The 17,610-nt window shown below is 43.6% G+C and overlaps 1 protein-coding gene across 1 annotated transcript; it reads left to right on the top strand.

The window, feature by feature from the left end:
• Positions 1–8,095: 8,095 nt before the first annotated feature.
• Positions 8,096–17,202, top strand: LOC148162573 (GTPase IMAP family member 7-like). The gene is made up of 2 exons (XM_088018409.1): positions 8,096–8,203; positions 15,723–17,202. Exon 2 carries the CDS (start codon positions 15,763–15,765, stop codon positions 16,636–16,638), a length of 876 nt encoding a protein of 291 aa, XP_087874535.1. The 5' UTR covers positions 8,096–8,203; positions 15,723–15,762; the 3' UTR covers positions 16,639–17,202.
• Positions 17,203–17,610: the final 408 nt, after the last annotated feature.

The raw sequence follows: 17,610 nt of genomic DNA, 5'->3' as shown, positions 1-17,610 counted from the left end.
CGGAACTGTCCGTTACTCTGCGGCCCCAGGGAGTCAAAAGCAGTGGGAGAAGAAGGTGCATCCTCGCACTGCTCCCCCACACCAGACCCCTCAAGCCAGGAGCCTGGGACTGGGCCCCCCTCGTGCTCTCCCTCTGAGGACCACGGTGCCCTGTTCTGCCGTGGAGGTTTTATAACTACAAGCAACCAACATGTGAGAAGATCTGCGGGTCCGCGGGCCCATGCTTCGTGCCAGTGGGAGAGTCCGGGGATTTGTCCTCGCTGGGCGAGGCCCCAGTATTCTCCTATGATACAACTCTGGAGTTGGCCTCCAATTTAGATAATCTAGGACTTCCTCATCTTCTTCACGTAAAGATACTGGGCCTCACGTGGGTTATGGTTTTGTTGGGGTTTTTTTTGGTCTCCTCGAAGCCATAGACAACGATAAGGGGAGAATCAGACCCACACGCTTTTCCACTGCCTACATTTCATATATTAACAGGAGACATTCAGTGCTGATTAAGATAAAATAGTCCTTTTGAGTGTTTTTGGTACTGTGTAAAGAGCATGGGATTGACTCTTGCTGCTGGGACTGGGTATGCATTTACCTTTTAGGCCGAGGGGGCTCATCACCTCCTCAGCTCACCCCACCTGGACAGTCTGCCTGTTCCCCTGAAGAGTTCAGGAGGCTGCACCTGCACTGCCAGGCCTTAAGTTCCTCTCTCTCTCTCTTTTTTTCTTTTTGTTAAGATTTTATTTATTTGAGAGAGAGAGCACAAGCAGGGGGAGGGAGCGGGAGAAGGAGAGGGTGAAGCAGACTCCCCACTGAGCAGAGGGCCTGACGTGGGGCTCCATCCCAGGACCTGAGATCATGACCTGAGCCAAAGGCAGACGCTTAACCGACTGAGCCACCCAGGCGCCCCTCTATCTCTCTTTAGAAGAAACAAATTTTTGGTTTTTGTTTTGGTGTTACATAAATTGTTGACAACAACTACATTCTCCAGAGGATTTAAATCTAAATTCTCCTGAGAAGGCTTTCTTCTCTCATCGCTGAGACTTCCGTGGTCTATCTGGGCCAGATACCTGGTGGGAAATGAGGAAGAACATAGTCCAGCGTATTCACCCTGCTCGCATGGTGTGATGCAGGGGGGAGATCTTTGGGACAAAACACGGGCAGGGGGAAAGGTGGAGGAGAGGAGAAAGGGGACATAGTCACCTCCTAGCCCTGTTCTTGCAGATTTGCCCCAACCTCGAGCTTGAAACAGCCGAACTTGATTTCTCGTCGCCCCGAGTCCAAAAGCAAGATGGCCGCAGAGCCGCGTTCTCTCTGCAGGCTCTAGGTGACGACCTTGCTTGCTTCTTCCTGGGCTCCGCTGGTTGCTGGCCATCTTGGTGCTCCTTGCTGGCGCATGCGTTGCCAGTCTCTTTCCTCTTGCATTTTATGAGAAGCAGCAAGGAGAAACCAGCAAGGTGTGCACCTTCCACACTTTTCTCGAAAACCTCCTCTGCTGAACATTCCAGTTCATGACTTACACGGCCTACGGTCCACCCTGCAGTGGAACTCAGTGCAGCCGACTTCTCGCCACTTTGTGCCAAGTGCGGTCTTTCCTCCGGTGTCCAGCAACCTGGTCCCCACCTCTATCTGGGACCTCACCACAAAGTGCCCTTATGTTCATCTTTCCACCAGCATTCTCTTCAGGGAGATCTAGGCCTTTCCTGTCCTGTACCTCAGGATTCTTCCCGCCTCTATCCGTTAAGGAATTTCAAAACCACTTGTAGATGTTAGGTAATTTTAGAGCAGCCACCCATTTCTTGGCCCCCAAATCTATAGTAGTTTCCCAGGGCGGCTGTAACAACCGCAAACCGTTGCTTAAAGCAGCAGAAATTCATTGTCTCATGGCAATGGATGCTGGAAGTCCAATATCAGGACGTTCTCAGGGCCGCACGCTCTCTGAAGTCTCTGGGGAAGGATCCTTCTTTGCTTCTTCTTAGCTTCTGGTGGTTCCTGGCCATCCTTGGCGTTCTTTGTCTCCTAGGTACATCACTCCTTTTGTCGCATGGGATTCTTTGTGTATCTGCGTTTGCTTGTTTATTGGTTTTTAGAGAGAGTGTGTGCAGGAGCAGGGGGCAGAGGCAGATATATATATAAAATCTTGAAGCAGACTCCCCACCTAGCACAGAGCCCAACGAGGGGCTCCATCTCACAGCCCCTAAGGTCATGACCTGAGCTCAGATTAAGAGTTGGATGCTTAACCCACAGAGCCACCCAGGCGCCCCTGTGTATCTGTGCTTACATTTCCTTCATTTTGAAACAATTCCAGTCATTGGATTAGGGCTCACCTTAGCAACCTTAACTGAACTTAATGACGTGGCAAAGAGCCTATTCCACAAAAGGTCACATCTCAGGTACCAGGAGTTCAGATGTGAACGTATCTTTGAGGAGGGCACAATTCAACCTAGTGGGTGGTAGGCAAGGGACAGTGCATGCTGTTTGAGGGTAAAATACCCCCCAATCTCTTCCTTTCCAGTCCTAGTTGCAGTTCTCTGTAAACCCATTGGGATAGTTTTCTTATGTCACTGGTTCTGGGGAGACTTCTACTGCCTAGGGCTGAGAGTCCACATTCCTTGGCCTGGTACTCAACAATCATTACAGTCTGTCTCAGCTTTTCTTCCAAAGCCAATCTTCTACTTCTCTCCTTGAGAAGCAATGTAATACAGTAGTTTCAGCGGAGCTCTCTGTACCCAAATTATCAGTCATTGTTCCTGTTCATATCTGTTTTACACGGTTGTAAGGAGTCAAGGTGGTAATGATGTAATGGCTGGTGCCTGGAACACAGGAGGCCCTTAAGGGGGCTGGCTGGTCACGATTCCTCTTCTCCAAATTGTTTGCTGTTCTCTGCCTGTGTCCAGTAAAGCTCCACCTCCAAGGCTTTGCTCCTGCTATTTCTCCCTGTCTTTCTTGTTACAGTGCTGTTAAAATAAAACAAAAACAAAATCATGGGGCTCCTGGCCGGCTAAGTCAACTGAGAGGCTGACTCTTGATCTCAGCTTGGGTCTTGATCTTAGGGTCATGACGTAGGTCTCTATGTTGGGTGTGGAGCCTACTTTAAAAAAACAAAAAAAGGCAAAATCACGGACTCTTGTGCAAGTATAAACAAAGATTTTGCTCGCCTCCTTGGTTAATGAGGGAACCGGTAGGATATTATAATTGGTTCAAAGTTCATTTGAGAATCTAGGGTTGACTCTCCAAGAGAATTGTAAAATGTAACTTCTGAGTTACACTTTCTACTAGACAGAAAATTATTTGCATATCTATAAGGCAGAAATATGCAAAATACCTCTCTTTCCTTATAGAGTTGTAAAGTATCTCAGAGCATAGTGAAGGAAGCACAGCATCACACAGAATGAAAGAACACTCAGTAATCTCTCTTACCTATTTCTAAATTGTGGACCATTTTAATGGTGTTGTCTACTTTGTGATCATAAACAGTCTCCAACAATTATTGTTGGTCCCAGAAGATTGGCTGTATTACGCATGGCCTGATGACTTCCATGGATGCAGCAGGAACCTTAACTGGAAAAACCTCCTTGAATTTGCTCAGCCTAACAGTATTAAGCAGCTATTAATTCCAAAGAACAGACTTCTTTTGGAAATTTTCAAAATGCATCTTGAGTCAGACTTTTCAAAGCCTCTCTCATTCTTCTGTCCAAGGGTAGGAAACCGAGACCCAGACACTTTCTCCAATAAAATTGGCATGCTGTGCCTATCCATCTCCGTGAATTTTCTTTTTTTTTTTTTTTGAGATCTCCAAAATTTGCCAAGTTTTCTGAACTGCCAGGGAGTGGACTTTATTTCCTGAGAGACAGGGATCCTGGAAGTCAGATGTCATGTTTTCTTGGGAAGGTTTTGTAGGCATTTGCTCCGTATACAACACCAACCATTGCTCCTTAGTAGTGGTCTGGTTGTCCTTGGTTAAATAAAAATCACTCTCAGATATCACACTTGTAGGGGTCCCTGGGTGGCTCAGTCAGTTAAGCATCTGACTCTTGATTTCGGCTCAGGTCATGATCTCTGGGGTCTTGAGATTGAGCCCCACAACGGGCTCCACCCTGGATGTGGAGTCTGCTTAGGATTCTCTCTCTCCCCCTCCCTCTGCCCCTCCTCCACTTAAAAAAAAAACCACACTGTACATATGATCTTCATGCAGAATTGGTTTTTCCAATTGTATCTTTGTAAAATGAGAGATTTTTACTGACTCTATACAAATGATTCTATCATCATCAAAGTGAACGAGTCTCAGCAGAAGCATTTGTTTGGGAAATGCTGAGGGTAAGTGAAGATCAGATAACATTTTAAAACGGTTGGGGGGGGGTGAGGCGATTGGGTGGCTGGGTGATGGACATTGGGGAGGGTATGTAGTTTGGTGAGCGCTGTGTATTGTGTAAGACTAAGGAATCACATACCTATATCCCTGAAACAAATAATACATTATATGTTAATAATAATAAAATAGTAAAAATAAAAATAAATCACTAATTTAATAGGCAAAAAAACCAAAAATAAAAACAAAATAGTCCCTTAATGTTAGTCTTGTGACTAGGTGGATTTTGCCTTGATTTTATTATTTTAATAACTTTATGTTTTCGGGCGCCTGGGTGGCTCAGATGGTTAAGCGTCTGCCTTCGGCTCAGGTCACGATCCCAGAGTCCTGGGATCGAGTCCCACATCGGGCTCCCTGCTCCTTGGGAGCCTGCTTCTCCCTCTGCCTCTCTGTCTCTCATGAATAAATAAATACAATCTTTAAAAAAAATAACTTTATGTTTTCTAAATTCACTTTTTACAATTAAAACGATTTTTCACTCATTTGGTTTGGTATAAAAAAGTTTGAAAAAAAATGGTTGATATCAGTTGACAAATTCATAGTCTACTAAATTGTGGATTAGATGTAGTTTAAGGAGAAAGAAATCAGGTTTCCTCGTATATCCATACAAGTAGAACATTGAAAATAATGCCATCAATATTCAAAACAAATAACCACAATGAATTTCCTTAATCCATTCGTTCAGTCCTACGTAATTAATTCTCACTCTGCTGGATCTTGAGTCAGTCGTCTGATTTCATGAGGGACATATGCTTCCAGAGTGAGAGTCTCAGCAGTCCTGGTTCTGCTCACTGGCCCAGTCTGAGCGTTGACTAAGTGCTGCCATCTTGGAAACCTGCTCTGAAGAGTCTACTTGGAGTAACAATAGTTGGGAGTACCTCCTACAGTCCTCCCCTCCCCAGAAGCTCTGAGGCTGTGTTTCTCTTTTGAAGATACAAATTCTGAACAGTAGCTTTGGGCAGAGCCTTCAGGCAAGGCTTAGAAGGAAATGGAGACCTGTTTGATAGCAGGACTGAGTGGTCATGGTTAGTTTATTAGAATAACCGAATATATCAGAGTGGAAGAGAGCAAAAGTTTCTAGGGGGCTGGTCTGTATTTCACCAGGCTTTGATCAGTGTTTCCTTTGAGGGATCCAGCCCCAAGCACACTGGCACACCTAACACCTGTATGTCTTTTGTGACAAGGCTGACCTCAGACTGCCGGAGGCAGCTCTTCTTGCCAGTCCTTGGAGCCGGAAGACCATTTCCTTAAAGACGTATAAGTGCAGGGATAGAGATAGTCCAGGTCCCTCGCCCCGGTAGACAGGCTGTGGAGGTGCTGAGTCTTCTTTCTCAGGCAGTGCCCTTTGGGGGAGGAGTGAGTGGGGAGAACCCAGAAAGCTTGAGAGATAGCTAACAATTCACTTAAAGGGGATTCTTAGAAAGGGGAGTTAACTAATTTTATTTGGTGACAAGATAGCTGGCTCCAATATCCCCGGCCGCTTTCCTCACCCATGATCTGTTTGACCTTCTTGCTAAATGACAAACTGGATCAAGCCCTGTGTCTGTCCCCAGATTGATCTCTGGCCAAAGGAAGTGGTGTTCCTGGCAGAAGTTTGTGATTTTTATTTCTTGAAGATGTAGGAAGGAAGTACTTTCAGATGTATAGACAGAGGATGAGAAGCTGGGCCAGAAGTCAGTAGAATCCTAGAACTTTCATATCTGCCATTCTCCGGGTGTGAGGACAGGCCCTCTGCAGGGACAGAAAACATGAAGTAAGGATCTGCCAAGCTCTCCTCTCCCTGAAGGGTCTTCAGTTCTGTTCATGTATTCGGGTACTGTTGTGGACTAAATTGTGTCCCTGTCCCCCAAATTCATATGTTGAATCCCTAACCCTCAAGGTGACGGTATTTGGGATAAGGAGTTTTGGAGGTAATTAGGTGTCCATGAGGTCATGACTGTGGGGTCCTCATGATGGGATCCTTGTAGGAAGGGATAGCAGAGAGCCGACTCCTCATGCCACCCGGTGTGCACACAGTGAGAAGGGGCCGTCTGCAAGCCAGGAAGTGGATCCTCCCCAGGGAAACGGCTTGGCTGGCGCATTGACCTTGGGCTTCCCAGCCTCCAGAACTGTGGGAGATAAATGCCTGTTGCTTAAGGCCCCAGGCTGTGGTGTTACGGCAGCCCAAGCTGACGGATGCAGACCCCTACGATGTGAAATCCTACCGTAAGCCAGCTGTTGGAGGATAATCGCGGACCCGGGACTAGCATCAGGGCTTTTGTCCCTACTTTTACTTAACACTTAGTGATCACTGTGATCCAAGTGCCGATCTAACAGTACCACATGTACTAGTTTATTTAGTTTCAAACAACGCCCTGAAGTAGGTGCTCCATTTTATTTATTTATTTTTTAAATTTTATTTTATTATGTTATGTTAGTCACCGTACATAACATCATTAGTTTTTGATGTCGTGTTCCATGATTCATTGTCTGCTATAACACCCAGTGCTCCATTCACGACATGCTCTCCTTCATACCCATCACCGGGCTAACCCATCTCCCCACTCCCTCCCCTCTAGAACCCTAAGTTTGTGTCTCAGAGCCCATAGTCTCTCATGGCTTGTCTCCCCCTCCGATTTCACCCCCCTTCATGTTTCCCTTCCTACTATCTTCTTCTTTTTTTTTTTTTAAATATATAACGTATTATTTGTTTCAGAGGTACAGGTCTGTGATTCATCAGTGTTATATGCTTCACAGCACTCACCATAGCACATACCCTCCCCAATGTCCATCACCCAGCCACCCCAACCCTCCCACCCCCCACCCCTCAGTTTGTTTCCTGAGATTAGGATTTCCTCATATCCGTGAGATCATATGATAATTGTCTTTCTCTGATTGACTTATTTCGCTTAGCATAATACCCTCTAGTTCCATCCACGTCATTGCAAATGGCAAGATTTCGGTGCTTTTTTGATGGTTGCATAATATTCCATTGTATATATACACCACATCTTTATCCACTCATCTGTCGATGGACATCTTGGCTCTTTCCATAGTTTGGCTATTGTGGACATTGCTGTTATAAACATTGGGGTGCGTGTACCCCTTCAGATCACTACATTTGTATCTTTGGGGTAAATACCGAGCAGTGCAATTGCTGGGTCGTAGGGTAGCTCTGTTTTCAACTGTTTGAGGAACCTCCATACTGTTTTCCAGAGGGGTTGCTCCAGCTTGCATTCCCACCAACAGTGTAGGAGGGGTCCCCTTTCTCCGCATCCCCGCCAACATCTGTCGTTTCCTGACTTGTTAAATTTTAGCCATTCTGACGGGTGTGAGGTGGTATCCCATTGAATGAGTAACTTGAGACCTTCATGAAAGACTATAATAAAAACCCATATCAGACAATCCCTGGGTAGTATCCCCAGGCTCTAAATTTGGAAACACAAAGCCGCATATATGAGTTCCTTCTTCCCAGAATCACCCGAAAGTCTCCCACTCTATCTGGGGAAGATGATCAGACACTGTGGCTGGCTGTGTGTGCATGATTTGGGTCATTTAATAAGGGCCTTTTGATCCACCACTATAACCCCACACAACAAATATAGCTTTGGAAATTTTGGTGTGAAAACAGGCACACGGAGAAAAAGGTTTCAACTTGGCAAAACTAAAGCAGCCCCCAAATTATGGGGCAATATTTCTGTCTCTTTAAAGGCAAACTCTTCCTTCACTAGCTCCACCCAATCAGAACTTCCTGGCTCAGAGGTTTCAAAGGGTACAAACACTTTTTCCTTACAGTTACAGCAAAAGCACCAGCTCAAACAGCTTCTTTGGAAAAAACCTGAGAACTCATCAGCTCTTCCAAAGGTGAGCCTGGCCTCAGAGCGATGGAGCTGTGAGATGCAGCGGGACACAGGGCTATGCATGGGGGTGGACTCTGGTCTGAGAGGGGACCAGGTACTGTGCCAAGCAGCCCAGCAAGGAGGATGCTGCCAGAGGGGTAGTGGTGGAGGGTAGGGTGGGAATAAAGAGACTGATTTGCCTAATGTCGCCCTGTCTCGTATTTACGGGACAAACTTGCTGAATAACACACGTTCCAGCAGTTGCTGTTGTGACAGACATTGAGTGCTGCCTGACGAGCCATCCATTTCCCTTAGTGGGAAATTAGTGTCCTCAAAGTAGGTCTTTAGGGCCGGAAGGCAATGTAAAGACCACTGGGTCCGAATCCCTCTTTTTCCTGAAAAAGGGTCTGAATCCCAGCCTTGTGTGAATGTGGTTTCATTAATCTCCCAGGGGTACCTTAGTCACTAATGGCACAGGAAGCCAAAATCAGTTTACTGAGGAAGGACTCAGCAACATTTAAGGGGCGCAGCTGTGTGACTGGCAGTGTAGCAGATGAGGTGAGGAGGGAGTGCCATGGGGGTGGAGAGGTAGCTATTCTACAGACACAGTGTGCCTGAAACCCTTTTGTTACCTTCCCTAATTCCAGGCTTGCTACCACTTCAGTGTTTCTGAAAAGAGTGTGTGCTATCTCCCTTGGTCTCCCCCGATCTATTTCTGATTCAATGTAAGTGGAAATGTAGAATCAAGGACCAGGAGCGAACCAGGAGGAGGCCATAGTGTGCAGTGGTTATTACGCATGAACATGGTGGTCAGACAGACTTTGAATTGGATCCCTCCTCTGCCCAATGCCTATTAGCACTGTGACCTTGGGCAAGTCTCTGAGCATTTCTGAGCCACATCAATTTCCTCATTTAAACAATTAGAATAGGGGTGCCTGTCTGGCTCAGTCAGAAGAGCCTGTGTGTGACTTTTGATCTCGGGGATCGTGAGTTCGTGCCCCACGTTGGGTGTAGAGATTACTTAAATAAAAAATAAATAAACTTTTAAAAATTAGAATAAGAAAACGGGCTTCCTTGCAGGTAATTTTGGGGAGTAAAGAAGAGAATGTACAAAACCTATTTACCGGGGTGCTTGGTATAGAGTATACATTCGGTAGTTGCTAAACTACGAAGAAGTTAAATTTTTTATTGTGGGAAAATTTTTTTTACTTCTTTTTTTTTTAAGATTTTATTTATGTATTTGATAGAGCACAAGCAGGTGGAGGGGCAAGCAGAAGGAGAGGGAGAGGGGAGGGAGAGGGAGAAGCAGGTTCCCCGCTGAGCAAGGAGCAGAAGGTGGGGCTCAAACCCAGGCCCTGGGGTCCTGACCTGAGCCGAAGGCAGACGCTTAAACGGACTGAGCCACCCAGGCATCCCCAGTTGTGGGAGATTTTTAACTCATTCAAAGATAACGAGAACTTCCATGTGCCTTCAACAATTACCAATTTGTGTAAATCTTGTTTCATCTATAAGCCCCTCCCACCCATCCCAGATTATTTTGAAGCAAATGTCAGACGCTCTATCACTTTATCAGTAAAAATTTGAGTATGTATGTCTGAAAGATAAAGTCCATTAAAAATGTGACTTTTTCAGACTTTGAAAAGGAATTAGAAACTTAAAAAAAATTACCAGATGTATTCAGATTCCCCAATGGTCTCATAATTTTAAAAATTGTTTGGAAATCAGATCCTAATAAGGTTCAGAAATTGCAATTATTTGATATCTCTTGAGTTTCGCTTAATGTGAAAGTTTCCACCTTCCTGTTTCTGTCTGGGAAATTTTTGTTGTTGTTGTTTAAGAAAGGGGCAGTCTTTTGTCCAACAGAGTTGGACAGTATACATTTTTTTGATTAAATCCTCAAGATGTCCTTTAGCATGCTCTTCTACTTTCAATGTTTTGTATGAATTTATATTTAAGGAGAGGCTTGATCAGATTAAGGTTTTCCTCGTTTTTTGGATGGGACTATTTCATAGTAGCCGTTGTAAACATACATCGGAAGGCACATTATGTTCGCTTCTCTCTCTCCCTGTGATTTAGCAGACACTAATGACAGCCTAGAGTAAAATGGTTTCATTAAGGGTCACAAATTATGATATTCTAATTCTATCATTCTTTCTTCATTTATTAGATGGAATAACCCTATAAAAAGAACTTCCCCTCAACAGTTCTTTCATTTCCATGAGGTCCAGTTATGTAACACAAAAGGCATGCTTGATTCTTTCCCTTTATTTGTCCGTGTTCAGAATGATGGACTTATTTCCTAGCATTCCCCAAAAGGCAAAACTGACTTCTTTAAACATGATGATATTGTTATGAATTCGTGGATTTCAACATATTTGATCTATTTCAATCCATTGGAAATATTATTCTATGGATCATCAAATTGCCCCATCTCTGTCAGAGCCTCTTCAAGTTGACTCTTTAGTCCTTTTGATAAGATTTGAGTAATTCTTAATTTTAATATTTTCTTAAAGATTGATTATTTATTTATTTATTTATTTGACAGAGAGAGACACATCGAGAGCGGGAACACAAGCAGGGGGAGTGGGAGAGAGAGAGGCAGGCTTCCCGCCGAGCAGGGAGCCCGATGCGGGGCTCGATCCCAGGACCCTGGGACCATGTCCTGAGCCGAAGGCAGACGCCTAAAGACTGAGCTACACAGGCGCCCCTCGAGTAATTTTTTAAAGTAATCTCTACACCCAGTATGACCCCGAGATCAAAATTGCGTGCTCTGCCAACTGAGCCAACCAGGCGCCCCATGGTCTGAGTAATTTTTGATAGCATCCTTGCTTTATAGTATGACGAGACAGCCTAGGATCCACTTGCACATTTCCTAGCCCAGACCTGCGATCAGTACTTTTTTCCTAAGAGTCCTAATGTTTTTAGTGGGAAATGGCAGTTGAAGAGCACAGTGTGGGCACTCAGGATGCTCTTTGCCACTGGGCTTGTCACTGGCCTTTAAACACACACACACACACACACACACACACACACACACACACACACACACACACACACAGCTAAGAACAAGATAGGATTCCTGAAAACAATTTCAGATTATTTTTGGCAGGTTTCTTTCCCTTTTTGGCCTCATGGTATATTCCACTATGGATGGACAATGAAATTACTGCATTCTCAAGTTTCTTTGGCCAATTTTTATGTGGTTTATCCATCACACCAAATACTATATGTGTCATTTGCTTTTTATTTTTACGAGTATTTAAAAATATATATATATTTATTTATTTATTTAAAGTAGGCTCCACGCTGGAGCCTATTGTGGGGCCTGAACTCATGACCCTGAGATTAAGACCTGAGCTGAGATCAAGAGTTGGATGCCTAACCAACTGAGCCACCCAGGTGCCCCTTACTAGTATTTTAAGATAAAGGTTTTGTTGTATAATTATATAAACTATTTACAGGTTTCCCCTACTGTCTGAAAGCAGAATGCTCCTATAAAATCTTTCATAAACCAAAATGCAGAGAAACAATTTCCATTAATTTATATGGAAAAAAATTTGGGGTATTCCCAGATCCCCCCAAGACCACCTCCCTTATGCATTTCTGATGGCTTTAGACACAACTTGCTAACAAATGCACAGAATCAATTGAGGTAAAGCCCACGTGCTCACATGGTTCAAAGCTCTGGCAGCTGGATGCTGAGATGCTGTGTGGGCTTCCTAGGGAAGGGGCTTGGCAGCATCATTCTCACGGCCCAAGATGTGTGCTGCCTCTCAAGTGGTTCATCTAAATGGAAAACAGACGCTGAACACCGTTTTTGCTTTCAGCATTTTTTGTAAAAATGAAAATCCTCTTCGAATTTACTTTGGCTAGCAAAAACAGGTCCACGTGTAGGTGTTTCATAAAAGCAAAGTGATGTAATTCGAACTTTGTTTTTTAAATTTTTAAAAAGATTTATTTATTTATTTATTTGACAGAGAGACAGAGAGCACAAGCAGGGGAAGCAGCAGAGAGAGAGGGAGAAGCAGGCTCCCCCAGAGCAGGGAGCCCAGTATGGGGCCGGAGCCCAGTGTAGGGCCAGAGCCCGATGTGGGGCCTGATTTCAGGACCCTGGGATCATGACCTGAGCTGAAGGCAGATGCTTAACCGACTGAGCCCCCCAGGTATCCAAGTAATTCAAACTTTAAAGAAGCAGGGAATACCTGTACATGCTGCATGGAGCACTGGGTGTTATACACAAACAACGAATCATGGAACACTACATCAAAAACTAATGATGTAATGTATGGTGATTAACGTAACATAAAACAATCAAATCTGTGAAATCTAAGTATATTTAAAGAAGTGTAGTTTCCAGCTTCTACCCATGTCCCCTCCACCCTGCTCTTCCCATCCCCATCAAAGAAGCTTCTTTGTTTACTTTTCAGATTTTCCTGCCATTGCTTTTTCATGTACATGAAATATGTATATTATAGTTTATACATATACTTCATGTTCCTCCTTATTAGAGAAATGGTAGTAAACCGTGCATTTTTTTTTTTTTCTTCGCTTTGCCTGTTTTCCCTAATGAAATATCCTGGAGATCTCTCCATACGGACATATAGAGGTAGTTGTCACTGCCCTCTACACTTCACGGTGTGACTATACCTTAGTTTATTCAACCAGTCCCCTATTTATGGGCATTTGATAGATTTTTGGTCTTTTCTTTTGCTATTATAAATAGTGATGCAGTGAATAGACTTATGCATGTTCTTTTCCCTGTATTTTTGTCAGCGTAGCTTTGGGATGTAGGGAAGGAAAAATTGGTCCTCTACCCTTCAAGGTCCTCCAGCTGGACTAAGAATGACATTTACTTGAGGCAGATTAAGAGGAGAAAAAAAACAGAGTGTGCAAGAAGGCCAGTAAGGAAATTGAGACCAAAAGAAATGACCAAGCCAGGCAGTTTTTATGCTTTTTAGACCAAGAGACAATGAATCTGGGAGGAATTGACAAAACAAAGAAAACTTAACTTTGGGAGCTTCAATTAGTAAGGAATTCTAAATAAACTTTGGGCTGTGGTAGTAAATGAGTAAAAAGTAACAAGAGTTGTCTGTGCAACCTTCTTGGCTCTAAATCTCCCATCTCTGGTCGTAAGGATGTCTCTTTAGCTCCTGGGACAGGGAGGGCATCCTTCACATGGGAGGTTAGTTTCCAACTTGCAGGGGGACAGAGGAGGGTCTGAGTGTCCTTCTTGCACAGGCTGTTTCTTTAGTAACTTCTATTTAAAATAATCAGCATGCCAAAGTGGCACATTTTGGGGAGGCCTGTCCTCATATACAGGCATATATCCTAAAATTGGGACTAATACTCCAAGGATACATGCACATGTACTTTTGCAAGATAATGCTAACTTCTTCTCTGTAGGTTTTGGACTGTTTTTCCATTCCTATTATCCATGGAGAAGAGGACCTACTGGGGCACCTGGGTGGCTCAGTCGTCTGCCTTTGGCTCAGGTCACGATGCCAGGGTCCTGGGATCGAGCCCCACATCGGGCTCCCTGCTCCGCGGGAAGCCCGCTTCTCCCTCTCCCACTCCCCCTGCTTGTGTTCCCTCTCTCGCTGTGTCTCTCTCCGTCAAACGAATTAATAAAAATATATTAAAAAAACAAAGAGGACTCATTTCCTCTAAACCTTTCCCAACAGAGTATACCAGCAAATTTTTCGATTTTTGCCAAACCTGTAGGTGAGAAATAGTATCTCGGTGTAATTTGAATTGTCTTAATTTAGTTATTTTGTTTTTTCTATGTTTGATTTCTTTTTCTCTAGTTTGAGGGAGTGTTAATAATCTTTTAATATATTCAAGGGACATTTACACTTTGTCCTTTGAACTCTTTATTCATATGTCTTACTCCATTTTCTATCAAGCTGTTGGTCTTTTGTTTCTCTACTTTTAGGAATTCTCTGTATAATAGGCTAATTTTCTCTTTTATTCATCATTATTCTTTGTATAGTAGGAAAATTAACCCTCTTTGATATTGGCTGAAAAAATTTTCCCTCAGTTTGACGTTTGTGTTTTAACGTCTGTAGTGTTCTTTGCCTCACATTATCTTTTAGATTTTTATGTAATCAAGTTTATGAGTCTTTTTCCTTACTCTCTTTAAAATCTTAGAAATATTTTATCCAGTCCAGGTTACAAAGAATTTACCCACATTTCTTCTAGTATTTATATGGATTGTTTTTTATATTTAGATTTCTAATCTATTTAGAATTTGAATGGCATAAGAAAGTGGATGCAGTTTTGTGTTTTTCTGTATGGTTTTATAGTTATCTCAGTGCTGGTTATTAGTCTGTCTTCCCCCATCCTCCCGCCATTGATGTGAGATGCTGCCTTATTGAATATAAATGTAACGTAATATAATTGAATTGAATATTCGTGAATCTAGTATGATCAATTTGGTCTGTTTCTGAATTTTCTGGTTTGGTTTCACTGTTCTGACTCTCTGTTCATGCACTGACATCATAGCGCCTTAATTATAGAGGCTACAATGCTTTGTCACCTGGTAGAGCCTGTCCTCCCTCATGGTTCTTATCTTTCTTGATTGTCCAGGATAATTTTCTTTTTCATTCATCCAAATGAATTTTGTTTTTTTTCTTAAAGATTTTATTTATTTGACAGAGAGAGAGACAGCTAGAGAGGGAACACAAGCAGGGGGAGTGGGAGAGGGAGAAGCGGGCTTCCCACAGAGCAGGGAGCCCGATGCGGGGCTCGATCCCAGGACCCTGGGATCATGACCTGAGCCGAAAGCAGATGCTTAACGACTGAGCCACCCAGGCGCCCCCCCAAACGAATTTTATAATCAACTCTTCTAGCTGCAGTGGAAAATAAGTGGTGACAAAAAACTTTAAATTTATATGTATATAAAATCACATTAAAGAAGTATCTAATACCTCAAATTATGAAATGCTTTAAACACGAATTAGTATTGCATTTGGCGAAATGTTTTTTCTGCATCTAGGTATTTTTCTTCTTAATCTATTCATGAGAATGTGTCGTAACAACCCATTTTCTCCTACTGAAGCACCCTAGGATTTCTGAAATAAATCACATTTAATCATGGTGTGTTACTTTTTACTGTCTAATAATTTATTTAGGATTTTGTATTAGTATTCACAAATCAGACAGGCCTGTAGCTTTATTTATTGGTGAAATCTGTGTTAGTCTTCGGGATCAGTATCATACCTATGTCATAGAAAGAATCAAAAGTTTTCCTTCTTTTTAAATCATCAGGAATAGCTTAAGATGCACGGAGATTCTTAGATCTTTAAGGGTAGAAGTGAGTTCCCCATGAAACCATCTGGACCTGGTACTCTTTGGTGTGGAAACTCTTTATCTATTTTATTATTGCTTCCATGGTGATTGAACTGTTTCATCTTTCTGTCTTTATGGGATCAACTTGGATAGTAGACTACTACACATTTTCAACGAGGAACAGAAAAGAGAAAAGAGGAGGTAATGTTTTCCACTTACTTCCATTGACCCTTTTTCTTCTCCTTGCCTTCCTTAAGGTCTGCGGATACCTAAGCCCCGGAGCCTCGTGATACTGACATGGCTCACTTGCCCGACAGGACTCTGAGGATTGTTCTGGTAGGGAAAACAGGAAATGGGAAGAGCGCAACAGGAAACACCATCCTTGGGAGAAAAGAATTTGAATCCAGAATTGCTGCTCACGCTGTTACCAAAGAGTGTCAAAAAGCATCCCAGGAATGGAACGGGAGGAATCTTCTTGTTGTTGACACCCCGGGGCTCTTTGACACCAGGGAGACCCTGGAAACCACCTGCAAGGAAATCAGCCTTTGTGTCCTCTACTCCTGCCCCGGGCCGCACGCCATCCTCCTGGTTCTGCAGCTGGGCCGCTATACAGAAGAAGAGCAGAAGACCGTGGCATTGATCAAGGCTGTCTTTGGGAAGGCAGCCTTGAAGCACATGATCATTTTGTTCACTCGCAAAGATAACTTGGAGGGTCAGAGCCTAAGTGACTATATAGCAGGTGCAGATGTAGCCCTCAGGAACATCATCCAGGAATGTGGGAACCGCTACTGTGCCTTCAACAATAAAGCCACGGAAGCCGAGAGGGAAGCTCAAGTGCTGGAGCTGATAGCGCTGATAGAGGACATGGTGTGGAGCAAGGTCGGGGCTTACTTTTCTGATGCCATTTACAGGGATACAGACGAAAAGCTGAAACAAAAGGCAGAAGTCCTGAAGAAAATCTACACTGATCAATTAAGTAATGAAATTAAACTGGTAGAAATGGAATATGCTCATCAATCACAGCAAGAACGGGAGGGAAAAATAAAAGCGCTGAAGATGAAGTATGATGAAAAACTAAAAAATCTAAGGGAAGAAGCTGAGAAGGGTATACTTGCAGAGGTTTTAGATAGGATTATGAAGGTGCTTTCAAAAATATGGCATATGTTTTGGTAGTCATGTCAATTTCACTTTTGCTCCTGAATTTACTATGATTTGTAATAGTGCTAGACTGTATTTTCCAAAGATGGCTTTGACAATAGATTCTATCCTCCTCATTCTTCTTACAATCTGACTTCGTTACTTCTCCCACTAAGTTGCGGGGTCTATGTCCCCTACCTTGGAATTGAAATTGGATGGACTCTGTGACTGTTTTGGTAAATAGCAGATGGCTGAAGCAACCCCTTGGGACTCTAAGGCTAGACGCGGAAAATGCCCCCCTGCCCTGCTGGGGTGCTTGCCCTTGGAAATGGGCCATCATGGTGTGAGAAAGGCCATGTTGCCCATTGAGAGGCCCCCAGCTTGACGTCGCTGGCCAGCTCCCCTTTTATCTTCTTTTATCTTTTATCTTCCAGCTGGACCAACTTGCTAGCCCTACAAGCAAGGTGACTTGGAAGCAGGTTCTCCAGCTGCCCCACCCCCTCGGACAGAGTTGCCAAGAGCAAAGATGAGCAATCCCCACTGAGTCCTGCCCAAACTGCAGATTGATGAGAAAAAAATAAATGATGGTTGCTCTTTTAAGCCACCGAGCTTCAGAATGGTTTGTTATGCAGTGACAGCTAACCAGAATGAGACCTCTTCCCAGCTTGGTCCCCACCACCTCCCATTCCGTGCCCCGCCCCGTCCCTCTTCACAGTGCCGACAAATTTAAGAAGTTACAAAATTGGCATTCTCAGGCAATGATGTATAGACTTGAAGGACTCAGTTTAGGAAAATTCAAATACGAAATCCTGCCTACATTACGTGGGCGCGCCACTGGTGGCATGTGCTGCTGCAGGGCTGGTCTATGAGTAATTTGTTAGTGAAGCATCGGGTTTCTCTAGAAAGCTGCTTCTGTCGTTCACGGAGATCTCGAAGATGGTAGATTCTCTTAATGCTTTTCTCTCTTTTCTTTTTTAGGTCCCATCCTAACTGAAAATGTATCTGACT

Source organism: Eumetopias jubatus, unplaced genomic scaffold, assembly GCF_037043125.1.
Source record: "Eumetopias jubatus isolate StellerSeaLion01/CBP00866 unplaced genomic scaffold, mEumJub1_p1.0 scaffold_14, whole genome shotgun sequence".
Lineage (NCBI taxonomy): Eukaryota > Metazoa > Chordata > Mammalia > Carnivora > Otariidae > Eumetopias > Eumetopias jubatus.
The sequence above is the reverse complement of the archived record's forward strand: the minus strand, read 5'-3'. Positions and strand labels throughout refer to the sequence as shown.